This window comes from Fusarium vanettenii (assembly GCF_000151355.1).
Source record: "Fusarium vanettenii 77-13-4 chromosome 8 genomic scaffold NECHAsca_17_chr8_1_0, whole genome shotgun sequence".
Taxonomy (NCBI): Eukaryota; Fungi; Ascomycota; class Sordariomycetes; order Hypocreales; family Nectriaceae; genus Fusarium; species Fusarium vanettenii.
In genome coordinates, this window is record NW_003315868.1 from 386,304 (window position 1) to 398,799 (window position 12,496).

General features: G+C 50.7%; 6 protein-coding genes across 6 annotated transcripts; 3 read left to right on the forward strand and 3 right to left on the reverse strand.

The window, feature by feature from the left end:
* Nucleotides 1-1,792: 1,792 nt before the first annotated feature.
* On the forward strand, nt 1,793-2,697 carry NECHADRAFT_101177 (uncharacterized protein; the record flags this gene model as incomplete). Its single annotated transcript, XM_003046875.1, has 2 exons — nt 1,793-2,009; nt 2,058-2,697. 2 exons carry the CDS (start codon nt 1,793-1,795, stop codon nt 2,549-2,551), a joined length of 711 nt encoding a protein of 236 aa, XP_003046921.1. The 3' UTR covers nt 2,552-2,697.
* Nucleotides 2,698-2,721: 24 nt separating this feature from the next.
* Nucleotides 2,722-4,288, reverse strand: NECHADRAFT_83383 (uncharacterized protein; the record flags this gene model as incomplete). Its single annotated transcript, XM_003047037.1, has 3 exons — nt 2,722-3,358; nt 3,403-3,461; nt 3,509-4,288. The coding sequence occupies 3 exons, from the start codon at nt 4,286-4,288 to the stop codon at nt 2,722-2,724; spliced, it is 1,476 nt and encodes a 491-aa protein (XP_003047083.1).
* A 487-nt stretch (nt 4,289-4,775) lies between these two features.
* NECHADRAFT_95268 (uncharacterized protein) lies at nt 4,776-6,580 on the forward strand (the record flags this gene model as incomplete). The annotated part of the gene is made up of 3 exons (XM_003046876.1): nt 4,776-4,898; nt 4,943-5,415; nt 5,461-6,580. 3 exons carry the CDS (start codon nt 4,776-4,778, stop codon nt 6,578-6,580), a joined length of 1,716 nt encoding a protein of 571 aa, XP_003046922.1.
* Nucleotides 6,581-7,287: 707 nt separating this feature from the next.
* On the forward strand, nt 7,288-8,631 carry NECHADRAFT_46190 (uncharacterized protein; the record flags this gene model as incomplete). Its single annotated transcript, XM_003046877.1, has 2 exons — nt 7,288-7,491; nt 7,540-8,631. The coding sequence occupies 2 exons, from the start codon at nt 7,288-7,290 to the stop codon at nt 8,629-8,631; spliced, it is 1,296 nt and encodes a 431-aa protein (XP_003046923.1).
* A 20-nt stretch (nt 8,632-8,651) lies between these two features.
* Nucleotides 8,652-10,233, reverse strand: NECHADRAFT_101178 (uncharacterized protein; the record flags this gene model as incomplete). The annotated part of the gene is made up of 2 exons (XM_003047038.1): nt 8,652-9,775; nt 9,819-10,233. The coding sequence occupies 2 exons, from the start codon at nt 10,231-10,233 to the stop codon at nt 8,652-8,654; spliced, it is 1,539 nt and encodes a 512-aa protein (XP_003047084.1).
* Nucleotides 10,234-10,791: 558 nt separating this feature from the next.
* Nucleotides 10,792-12,455, reverse strand: NECHADRAFT_83387 (uncharacterized protein; the record flags this gene model as incomplete). The annotated part of the gene is made up of 3 exons (XM_003047039.1): nt 10,792-10,797; nt 10,832-10,881; nt 10,946-12,455. 3 exons carry the CDS (start codon nt 12,453-12,455, stop codon nt 10,792-10,794), a joined length of 1,566 nt encoding a protein of 521 aa, XP_003047085.1.
* Between the last annotated feature and the right edge of the window lie 41 nt (nt 12,456-12,496).

Genomic DNA, 12,496 nt, shown 5'->3' on the forward strand with positions numbered 1-12,496 from the left:
TTTGACGAGCTCAATCAGGACAATGAGGAAGAATTACTCGAGGTCGCGCAGACCGTGCAGAGACTGAAGAAGCGAGATGTCCTGAAATGAAACCTCCTTCCGTTTTTGGGGTTACTTGGCGGTACAGGGCTTGCTATTGCTGGTGCTGTGACAGGCCTTGCTCCCCTGGCGGGGGCTGGAATAGGGGTGGGGTTTTCGTATGCTTCGAAGCTTGTGTTTTCTCGCAGGCTTGAGAACCATGGCGGTAAACTCTCCTTGTGGGAGCCGTTACTTGGAGGAGGTCAGGGAGCTTCGGGAGCAAGTCTAGACTAGGTAGCTTGGGTTGATCTTTTATATCGATAAACTTTCGGGGACCCCTTTGACGTAAGAACAAGGTTACAAGATACAAATCTCATCTTGACATCCACAGAATCCTAGGAGATGAGATTGAAGGAGTAGGTTTTCCTGAGGGAAGTCATGAATCACATGCTACGTTTGGAGTTGTCATTGGAGACCCAAACCTGAGTACTGAGTTGAGAGTTGCTATCACAGATGGCGAGGGCATTTAAATTCAATGAACCTGGGTTACTGGCCAAACCCCTGCTGCTACCCCAAAGGGTGGAGCCCCCTAGGTACCTATAAAAAGACGTGACCAAGTTGATAGGGGCAATGGAGGATCAAAGGAGGCAGGATGCCATAATAACTACCTCCTGTTGTTCTTGTTATCTTTCAATGACGTGTGCGTCGTACACAGGATCACCAAGCACACTGATAAAATACATGACAGCATCAGAACCCGATGCTGTAAACACCATAGCCAAGATGACATAGACTTGCATGATGATGGAGTAATGCAGCATCTATACCTAATTCTTTTAATCGTCAGGAAAGCCTCCCAGACTGAGTCTTTTATGGCTGGATAGACCTCTCGGAGGGAATTAATAACCGACTGTCTGCCTAGGGCTTGCCAATCAATACAAAGCACCTTTTGTCATTGATAATAAAATGGCAGTTAATGCCACGGTCCCTACCACAATAACATGAAATCAAGGTCGCAAAACATGGCGGATAACCGGGTTAAAGGATAACTGCAGCCTGACACAAAGAGTGTAGCGAGTCCGTACATAATATTTGTAATAAAATATACAAATCACTTGGAACATTCACACCCTTTGAGAGCTAGAGGTGTCCTGCTGCCGTCCACCTCATGACACTCAAAGCTTGGCTATGGATCTATTTCAATTCCCGAGCCGTATCCCGCCACGTCAGATCAAGCTGCCACTGAAAAGTCAGTTTAGCCGAGAAACATGCATTTCAGTTCAGCTACTGTTGTTTTTCCTGAACCGAGACAGCCAATGGCTGAGTACACATAATTGGGTTGCAGCAAGAACCGCCAGCCTGATTACAGTCCTGCACACACAAGTCGGACAACATGCACAGCTGAGCGCTTAAATGTTTCAGATATTGATGTCTCTTAATTCTTTATTTAGCTGAGGGATAATATTCGTTTGTTCAGTCCAAACAGGCGCGTCAAAAGTCCACCCCTAACCCAATCGACAGATTTCATAACCGCTCCGACTTTTCGGGACATTCATGCGGCCCCGATGCATGTTTGACTTGCAGCCGCTTGCGTTGCTTTTCTGAAAAGTCCAGTGTTGGTATATACACCCTTTCTCTCTCTTCCTTTTGCCGCCTTTACCGCCGATAATTCTCCTTCCTGACCTTCAATGTGAGCCTTTCATATCTGTCTTTACCACATGCTACCCTTCCCACAGTTATCCTACCGACATCTGCCTCATATCGACAAGGCACAATGTCGGCCTGTCTCGACAGCAGCAGCAACGAAAACGTCGACCTAGTCCCCTGCGATCCCACCGGCCGGTTCAAATCATGCTGTTTAAGAGGAGACTCCTGTGCGAGCAACGGCCTCTGTGTGACGAGTGATGAGTACGGTGTTGCTCACTACTTTATCAAAGGATGCCTGGTAGAGGATTGGGATGACCCATCTTGTCCAACACAATGCTTCAACGGTAGGAATATATTTCACATGTCATCTCCCGAGTACTAAGCATCTACAGCCAGCGGGAACGGCGTCATAGCGTGTGGAAAGGGCCAGTTTTGCTGCTTCGGTTCCAAAGGCTGCAACTGCAAAGAAGATGAAATCTTTGACATGGAGCCCGTCCGTATCTTTACGAGTATCCCTCTTGAAACAGCACCATCAATCGCCATCGCCATCACGACCATCAGCTACGAAGTCTTCTCCCCCGCCGACACATCACTTACCCCATGCACCTCTACTACCGACGCCCCTATTCCCGAGCCCCCTGAAGACAACAGCAATTTAGATTTACCGGTTGGCCTTGGTGTAGGGATCGGTACTGCAATCGCCCTTTTTACCCTGGGGACTGGTCTCTTCTTTTTCATCCTGAAACGAGCAACCAAGTTGGAGGGAATGTCATCCAAGAACTCTTCACAGCAATCATTCATGTCATACGATGATGATGAAAAGCACCTACTACCGACCGTACCTGTGGAGCTACACTGCAAGCCAGTAAGGGCCGAGTTGCCTTGAGTGGGTAAAGGGGTCGCCGTCTGTGTTCCTTATGAATGTTTTGAATGTCTGGGTACAACATTCATGTGTTTGACTTTACATCTTTTAATTCAACGTCACTCGTTTACCTCATATAGTCTATCCATGCATAGGTTCAGTCTTCTTTGATATTGTCTTTTATTCTTGCTCCTTTAGCTCATAAACGGTACAAATCGCCTCCCTACTTCCCTCAAAGCCTCCAAAGCAGTCCCCTTCGTCCTCGCCACAGCATCCTGGTTCTCCTCGGCCCTTCGAAGCATATACAGAAGACACTCCTCAAAAGATCCCCAGATAGTATACTTGTACACTCCAACAGTGGGAAGAGACTCCTTGGAGACACTGTCAGATGTCCAGGTGTGGTCCTTCTTGTCAGCCACAAGTCCAAGAGAGACCTCATCTGCCATACCCATTAGCTGAGCAAATGAAAGACTCTGGACTGTTCCTCCGTTGGCGTTGGGTGTATCAGTCAGTGCACCACCACTCCTCCAGAGCGATAGAGCCTTTTGCACACTCGCATCGTTGTGAGTAGCAAGCATAATCTCTGCATTCCAAGGCCGTGCCTTTCCAATGGTAGAACCGCTCTCTTTGTTGTCAACCTTGCCTCCAAACAAGAACCTGACCGAGTTGTCGTAGCAGTCGTCTGTATCTTGCTTGCATTTATGAAGAGCCTCAGGTCGGGCCTCAACGTGGAGGTATGCGCCACGGACCATCTTGATTCCAATTGTAAAGTTCCGGTCCTGGGAAAGGCGGATGTGCTTGATCATCTTGGAAGTTCCAGCTTGTAGATACCTAACCAGTTAGTTGATGTAAGTGACATGGAAATGCTGACTTACATCTGATAAGTGTTGTAGATGACGGCTCGTCCGTTTTGGTTAAACTTGGACATGACAGACTGGGCAGGTTAGCTGAGAGCTCAACGCTTGCAGATCACAAACATACCAGGGCAACATGGTCGATAGCAGCTTGGTGCAGAGAAGACTCAGCATCAATAAGAATCCTCACACCCTTCTTCTCAGCCTCAGCACAAATCCGAGTAAGAGCATCCTCAAAGACTTGCAAAGTCTCGAGATTAGCCTCGTACTCCTTTGTACCGGGTGTAGAAGCTGAAAAAGCATCAAGAGCAGCCACAGCAGCAGGGCCAGCTCCCGTGCATCGAAGCGCAAGATAATCTTCGTCCGTCAGGTTCCGGAGTGTCTCCATGTTCATAGAAACCCACTCCCGCAGATTGGCGTTGGTCTCTGTAAGAACATTGGTCTGCTCATGGTCTCCAATCTTTGTCTCTCTCGCAAAAGCGAGGACAATACCATCGATACCCATCCCCCTCAGGGACTTGATATTCTCCCTAATCTCCGCATTCTCAGACCCAATACAAAACGTGTTGTAAAATGTCTTGTGCACAGGCCATCGCAGAAGCCGAGAGTTGGAAAGAAGCTCGCTATGCCTCTTTGTGATTCTGATGATAACCGAGAGAATGCTCGACGGTAGAGCAGCTACCGAAAGAACAAGAAGAGATCGAAAGAGTATAGGAAGAGGAACATCTCTAAGAACCCTCAGAGCCTTCTGAGGGGCCTGAGCGGGGATGTGTGACGACTGAGACAGCCCTCGGCTTTGGAACCCGAGACTACGGGATCGGCATGACACGAGACTTGTATAGCCCTGGCGAGTCCCGAGGAGGGAAACATAACGACAAGGACGAACAAGACCGACTCTAGAAGCCATTGTAAAGGATAAAATTGCTATGTAGAGTTGAAAAATCGTGAGAAAGGCCATTGACTTTATCTTTACAGCCTCTGATAGCGCCTTCCACCAGTCTAGACCAAAAGCTAATCTCCCATCTCCGACAACGGCACCCTCTCGGCATCATCGGTATCTGGTTTCTATCGGCTCTGGTAGGTCACAAGGACACAATCACCGATAGAGTATCGGCTCCTATCGTCAACTTGGGAAATACAACGACACGCCACGCATGAGGTGGAGGAGGGGGGAATGGATCTCGGGAGAGATAACGAGTGCGGGGAACTACAGATCTCGCATAGAGAACCCGGTTAGCGTAACCGCCAGATCTCGAGTCCCGTGGGATGTAGTTAGCGTAGCCGCTGATGTGATCCACAGACGAGCTTCCGCATCTTTTTATTGAAAGCCACGACGGGAGCCACCTGACCAGCGTTGACCTTTAGTTTATTCCATCTTTGCAAGAGTGTAAGACATGTCTGCTCTCACTTCTACTGCTCGGTTATCCCGGTCTCGACTGTTGCAGTCGGCAAAGACTGTCAGGACAATTGCCACAGCTGGGGCTTACAGACTACCCGGCCCTTACAATGAGGCAAACGTGAGTCCACTCTCTCAATTGTATAGACCCAACTAACATGTCAGCGCGACTTTGTTCGAGGCTCTCCCGAAAGAGATGACCTCCTCCTAGCTCTGAAGGACCTCCGGGGAAAGCTCCCAGTCTCTGTCCCCAACGTCATCTCTGGCGAGAAGCGCACATCAAGTGAACGTCTCCCAACACACATGCCCTCAGAAAAAGACACAACATTCGCCCAATATTCACCCTCAACACGTCAAGATGTCTCAGACGCCATCAGCGCCGCCCTCGAGGCCAAGCAGCAATGGCAGGACATGTCCTTTTCCAACCGAGCAGCCATCTTTCTCCGCGCCGCAGATCTCGTCACTGGCAAGTATCGTGATGCTCTTCTAGCTGCGACAATGCTGGGACAGGGCAAGAATGCCTGGCAGGCCGAGATTGACGCTGCGGCTGAATTGGCCGACTTTTACCGATTTAATGTATCGTTTGCGCAAAAGATCTACGAGACGCAGCCCACCATTCATTCCCCTGGACAGCACGGGTAAGTTTAATCAACCTTTGTACTCAAACCATACTGATCAATTAGTCGAACCGACTGGCGACCCCTCGAGGGCTTCGTCTACGCCGTCTCGCCCTTCAACTTTACCGCAATCGGCGGCAACCTCATCTCAGCACCTGCAATCATGGGCAACGTCGTCGTCTGGAAGCCGTCTCCCCACAACATCTACGCCAGCTACCTAGTCTACAAAATCCTCCTCGAGGCCGGCCTCCCTCCCAACGTGATCCAGTTCGTCAACGGCGACGCCGAGATGATCACCGACGTCATCTTCAACGACCCCCGATTCGCAGCCCTCCACTTTACCGGATCCTCCGACGTCTTCCGATCGCTATACCAAAAGGCCGCCGACGGCATCGGCAAGAAGGTCTACCGCGACTATCCCCGAATGGTGGGAGAAACATCCGGCAAGAACTTTCATCTTGTCCACAACTCTGCCGACATCAGCAGCGCAGTCAAGCACACGATCCGCGCCTCGTTTGAATACGCCGGCCAAAAGTGTTCTGCCTGCTCTCGTCTGTACATCCCCGCCAGCAAGTCCAAGCAGTTCCTCGACGAGCTCAAGACGGAGCTGAGCAACGTCAAGGTCGGGGCCCCTGAAAAGTTTGAAAACTTTTACGGTCCCGTCATCCACAAGGGGTCGTTCGACAAGGTCACCAAGGCCATTGACGAGGCCAACAATGATCCCTCTCTCGAAAAAGTCTTTGGTGGTACATACAGTGACAAGACGGGCTACTTTATCCAGCCGTCAGTCTACGTTGCCAAGTCTCTCAACCACAAGATCTTTGAGCAAGAGTTCTTTGGTCCAATCTTGGCTGTCCACGTCTATGAAGATGCCGACTTTGACAACCTCCTAACAAAGATTGACCAACAAGGTGGCGGATTCGCCCTTACAGGCTCAATCTTTGCAGCCGATAGAACTATTGTGCAAAAGGCCGAGGACAAGCTTCGGTACGCCGCTGGCAACTTTTACGTCAACTGCAAGACTACAGGAGCCGTTATTGGACAGCAGTCATTTGGAGGATCTCGATCAAGCGGTACAAACGACAAGGCGGGCAGTCCGAACCTGTTGATGCGGTTCACTTCGCCGAGGACGTTGAAGGAGGAGTTTGGACCGTTGAAGAGTGTCTTGTATCCTAGCAACATGTAGAGTACCTAAAGTCAACAAAAGTTGTGAATCTTATGCTTCTCCTGCTTGACTGTGTGCTTCAATGTCTGAATCTGCCTTGATAGCAGGAGAAGCCCTTTTGATATAACTTTCGAATAACCTCATGCTGGGTGTACAACCTCCAACTTGTGAATCATCCATCCTTTCCTATGAATCGTCCGACTCTCAGGGGTCTCCTTGACCCATCAATAACCCTACTCCTGACTAACACTACATCCCCAACATCCCCGTACATGACCCAAAGCATGCATGACCACTCCCCCCACGAACCAAAGTTCAAATCTCCAACAATCCAAGCCATTGACCAATCATCCAAAGAACCATATCTATATCATGCAGCCCCCAACTCCAAATGCCGACACAATCCGTCCCCGCATGGGTTCCGCACCTCCTCCAACCAAAGGTTTGCCCCGGGTTATCAAGGTCCGGTCATCTCGGATGCCGGGTTCGGTAACCTTGCCCACGTGCCGTAGAATCATCTTCCCCAGGTTAGCTTTGGCGTCAACCGCTTACGCTAGCCATTAGCAACTTCTTATCTGTGCGATCCGTGTCAGTCGCACCACGATGGCATCACAAGTCCACGGGATGCACCGAAGAGCAAAGGATCAGCATGTATATAAAGTAGCGTAAATTAGTTAAACCTCTAACCTCATTAATTCCAATAACCCATCGCAATGCCTCTCCCCAACATGGACAAAACCTCTCCCATTGCTATCGTAGGCGGCGGCGCCTGGGGCCTCTCGACGGCTCTGCACCTCGTCGAATCTGGCCACACCAACATCACAGTCTTTGAGCGCGATGAGAGGATACCGTCGCAGTATTCTGCTGCGTATGATCTAAACAAGATCATCCGCGCAGAGTACGAGGACTCATTCTACACCGAGCTCACATTTGTAAGTGATTCAACTCAACACCATCACACGAAATACTAAGACATCTAGGACGCCATCAAAGGCTGGAAGACCCCCCTCTTCGGCCCCTACTACCACGAGACGGGCTACATCAACTGCGTATCCGGCAAAGCCCCCGAGAAAGCCGTTGCAACCCTCGACAAGAACCGATCCTCAGTCGAAGCCCATCCCGGCCTCAGAGACGGCGTCAAGTCCCTGAGCTCCCCAGACGAGTTCCGAAAGTATGCCTGGCAGCTCATCGGTCCCCTCGAGGGCTTCAAGGGCTACTTCAACAAGACGGCCGGGTACGGACACTCGGGAAATGCTCTAAAGGCCGTTTATAACCACTGCGCCACCAAGGGTGTCAGATTCATCCTGGGTGAGCAAGCTGGCAAGGTCACCTCGCTGTCCTATGACGGCTCCCGCTGCACTGGTCTTGAGACTGCCGATGGCCGCAAGCACTCGGCTGCTCTGACAATTTGCGCTCTCGGGGCTAATGGAGCATCTCTCGTCCCCTCGCTGGGCAAGTTCACCGTCGCCAGGTCTTGGTCCGTCGCCCACGTCCAGCTCACCCAGGAAGAATGCGACCTTCTCCGAGGTATCCCCGTCACCAACGTAAGAGATCTCGGCTTCTTTTTCGAGCCTGATCCAGCCACAAAACTCTTCAAGCTGTGCCCCCTCGGCGCTGGCTTCACCAACACCCAGAACGGAATCTCTCTCCCTCCTGAAACCCCCTCATCTGGTCCTCTGCAAGATTTCATCCCCTACGAGGATGAGCAGAAGCTACGCCAACTCTTACGGGAGACGATTCCGTGGATGGCTGATCGTCCTTTTGTCGACCGCAAGTTGTGCTGGTTCAACGATAGCAAGGATAGCGAGTATCTCATCGACTTTGTGCCTGGCACTGACAAGAGTCTCGTGGTTCTCTCCGGAGACAGCGGCCACGGCTTCAAGATGATGCCCATCTTTGGAAAGTGGGTGCTGGATCTTGTCAACAACGGCAAACAGAAGCTACAGCGTTGGCAGTGGAAGGACGGTGAGCAAACCGGCTGGGGCAACGAGGTGAGCTGGAGAGTGGGCACGGCTAAGGAGTTGCACGAACTCGAGGAGGAGAGCAAGAGAATACTCAAAGCCCGTCTGTAATAAAGTCACTTCATTAAACGTTACGATAGAGACAGTTTCCAGCCAAACTTGTGAATAACATCCCTCCAGTCCTGGTTTGTACATGAATTCGAAGACGAAATCAAATCCCTTGTATGCCATACAGTTCGGACAGCCTGAAAGACGGCCGAGATGTTGCTGATCGGCCACTTGCTGTCCAGCAACGTGAAATAGTCCAGAACCGGCTTGCGCTGCTCATCTGATGAGCATGCACAGCCGGTCAGGAAAAGGGGCCACATCGGAAACGACCGCCTCGCTTGTCTCTCTGAGATGATATCTGACAGACACGAGAGGAGAGCCTCATGGGGCTCCAGAATCGATGGGTGGGTGATTGGGGTATTGTAACAGACCAGCCTGAGGTAGATCTGAGCTGCAATCCTGAATGACTCTGCACTCTTGAGCAGATATTCGTCCGTGCTGATATCCTGGGTCGAGAGCTGATCGATACGGTGTTCCAGCTCCTGACCCTTCATATAGAGATGATCCTTGGACACGGTGTCATCGTGGCCATCCGAGGCAAGTGACAGAGCAGAGATTTCATTGATGATGTCGACGAGGTCCATAGAACAGCCCATCTGCTCATCGATAATACCTCGGGTCTCATGGAGTGGAAGGGTAACCTCGGCTCTAGCTAGACCAGCCATCGCCTGGTCAACTGAGTCAGTGGCTTCCTGTGACCGTCCAGTAGGTTTTGTCGTTTCCATCAGGACGTAGCGGAAGCGGAAATATTGCAGCGCAAACTGGGCCACGCTGGGGTCAATGGTTGTTCCGAAGCTGTCGATGAGAGCCAGTGCGCCCTGAAGATGGCGCAGCCAAGCTGGGCGGGATCCTTGAGCTATCTCTAGAGAAGCGAGGAGGACGCAAGTCAAGAGATTTCCCTCGCAACTCTGAGGATCTGGTAGAGTATGCTGGAGCTCTTGAAGGGCGCGAACCTTGTACTGCGTCGACAGCGCACGGTAGTCTCTACCATCCACAACAATATCGTGAGCCCACTCTGCAGCGCTCATGGCTAGGACAGCTGAGAGGAGAGGTCCCTGGTTGTATAAAACCCGGGGGATGACAGAAGTGCGGAAGCCATTACGTCCTGTCTGCACGTAGACTCTGCTTCTGCTAATGACTTCGACATCTGCAAGAGTCAGTAACGTCAGTAATCGATAGATGATGCTTACAATACTGCACAAGGGCCGATTCGATGGACTGGCCATCATACTGTCGACCAACGGTATATGGTGAGATGACTTGGGGGATTGGAACAAGAGACTGAATGTTTCGTGTGTCCAGGACCTCCCGAGATTCCTGCTCTTGATCCCCCTGGATCTTGTTCCAAATGGTTGCAAGTTCCCTGGGCGATAGATTCAAGAAGCTGGCGCCCTTTTCTGAGCCTCCAATAGGCACAATGTAGTGATCCGGTGAAGCCGCAACAACAAACTTGAGAGGGTTCGACGCAGAAGCAGGTTCCGGAAACACGCAGTTGTCACCCATCTTGCGACAGCGACGACAGACTGGCTTCTCCTCATCGCATCGCCGCTTGCGCCTGCGACAGTTGAAACAGCCATCCCGGCTGCGAGAGCCGTTCCCCGGCATGGTGCATAGTTGCGTGATCAAGGTTGGAGAGTTGTCAGGTCTTGTCAAGTGTTAGTCGTGAGAGGAGTTGGAGGGTGGAGGAGTGGGGATGCAAGGTGGAGTGGACTGTCACTTGATGTGCCCACGTGACGCGACAACTGCGATATCGCTAAGCGCTGGATATGCGTATCACCAACAGAATGGCTGTAGAGGCCACTGTGTTAGCATTGGAATATCATAGTATGATATTATGATGTTTTGATGTTTTGACGACGTGTTCTTTATTGAAGTTGAAGCCCAGCCCTTGATGGGATACCTGAGCCAGAAGACTGAATGACTGCAGTTCCATTAACTCTTCATTGGCTGTCATTTGACTGTGTCCATCTAGACATATCTCGCATAGAGCTATCCAGTCATACTCGCTTACACCTTATATTAATACTCTCGAGGTAAGAAGACGCAAGGCTGGATCCGACTGTCTATATAAAAGCCATAAAACATCTGACACATGCATAGCAATCCGCAACTCACAAGAAGGCTGCTTTAAGGAGCTACTACAAATAGCTATTTTATACTATCTTAAGCCTATAAAAGAGGAGAATAAAGAGCCCTACCTTACCTGACCTAAACCAATAACAAAGCCCATGCCCTTAGTAGTTAAAAGAATCTCTAGAACCTAGCGTATCAACAGTAGTTATAAAATCCCAGTTAACGGCCGGCACCCAGAATTTACCCCCTTGGTATCCAAGCTTCCTCAAGCCCAACTCGTCCAACCCCTTGTTGAACCTTTCAAGCTCCTCTCCTTCCATCTTTGAGTGGAAGAGATATTTTCCAGGATACCATAGTCCCACCCTCTTGTCTTTCCAGAACTCGGTCTCTGAGAGCGCCTCATCCTTTTCGCCCATGCGGAACCGTTGGGCTTTGAAGTCTTCGGGTGTGGTGTACATCATGGCGTGTTTCTTCATGTCCTCGAGTCGCGCCTTGGCCTCCAGAGTTTCACGTGTGAATTCTCTCTGAGTGCCCTTTGCTTTGATGCAGTTCTGGGGGTGGTGATCACACAGCTCGTCGTATTCGAGTCGTAGTAGGCCTGATAGATACTCGGGCGAGTAACCCCTCAGTCCTCTGTCGGTCATTTTTGTGATCCTCTTTTTATCTTGCTGCTTCTTTACTTGCTTTGTCCTCTCCTTCTTCATCTTCTTGCGTCTCTTTTCAATTGGGCTAGGTGTATATACGCTGACCCATCGAGGTACGCGAGTCTTGTGTTGTAGCTTGGCTTGCTCCAGGAGATCCTCCAAGACCTCATCATCGTCAGCCACTTTGCCTTTCTCTTTGGGTATCTGGGGTTGGGCTCGATCCTCGACTTTTTCGATGACATCCTCGATGAGCTTCTCGTCGGCGCCCTCGGTCGCTTTTCCTTTGTATGTGTCTCCCGAGAATTTCGGTGTCTGAGGCTTGACTCGTTTCTCAACTTTGTCAATGACACTCTCCAGCAGCTCGTCATTCTTCTCCTTGTCACAATCCTTCTGGTTTGTCGTCTCTTTGCCATGCTTTTCGGTCCCCGATACGTCAGATGCCTTGGTTTGCTGCTCAACTTTGCCAATGAGACGCTCGAGGAACTCATGATGGTGCTGCTTGGGCTTGCTCTTGGGGTAAATGATGACCCTTTCGTTCTTCTTGACTTCATCCGCGCTAGTTCCATTCGTCTTGGCTCCGAGGTTCTTGGGAATTAGAGGCTTGTTTTGTTGCGCGACTTTGTCAAGGAGGGACGCAACCGCATCCTTCGACTCAACGTCAACCTTGCTTGGGTCAGGTCCTTTTTGGCGCTTCTCGAGAGAGCGAGGAACAGCCTTGTGAACCTGGATATGAGAGTAGTGCACACGATGCTCAGATTCCTCGTTCTCATATTGAGTGCTCCCACATCCTTTGACATACGAAAGGGGTTCCTTCTTCTTGTCTTGAGGAGGGGTGATGTGATCTGGAAGCGGCTTGGACTCGAGGGGTATTCCATGTTGAAACTCATCAGGGCGCTTAGTTGGAATGACTCTAGCAAATGGCCAGATTGGCCTCGACGGCCTGAGCATCTGGGTTAGGTCAGGCCTGTTACCGGGGTTGTAGTAAGGGTCCTTGACGTGGTAGCCGCCGTCATCAATGTGTGGTGGATATCGCTGCGCATGGCTGTTGGGGATATACAGCGCATTGGCCGTCGAAAAGACGGCCGTCGCTGCCACGAAAGTGAGCTTCATGGTGTTTGGTGGTGATTCTCGGGAGGCAGCCTGCGTGCGCG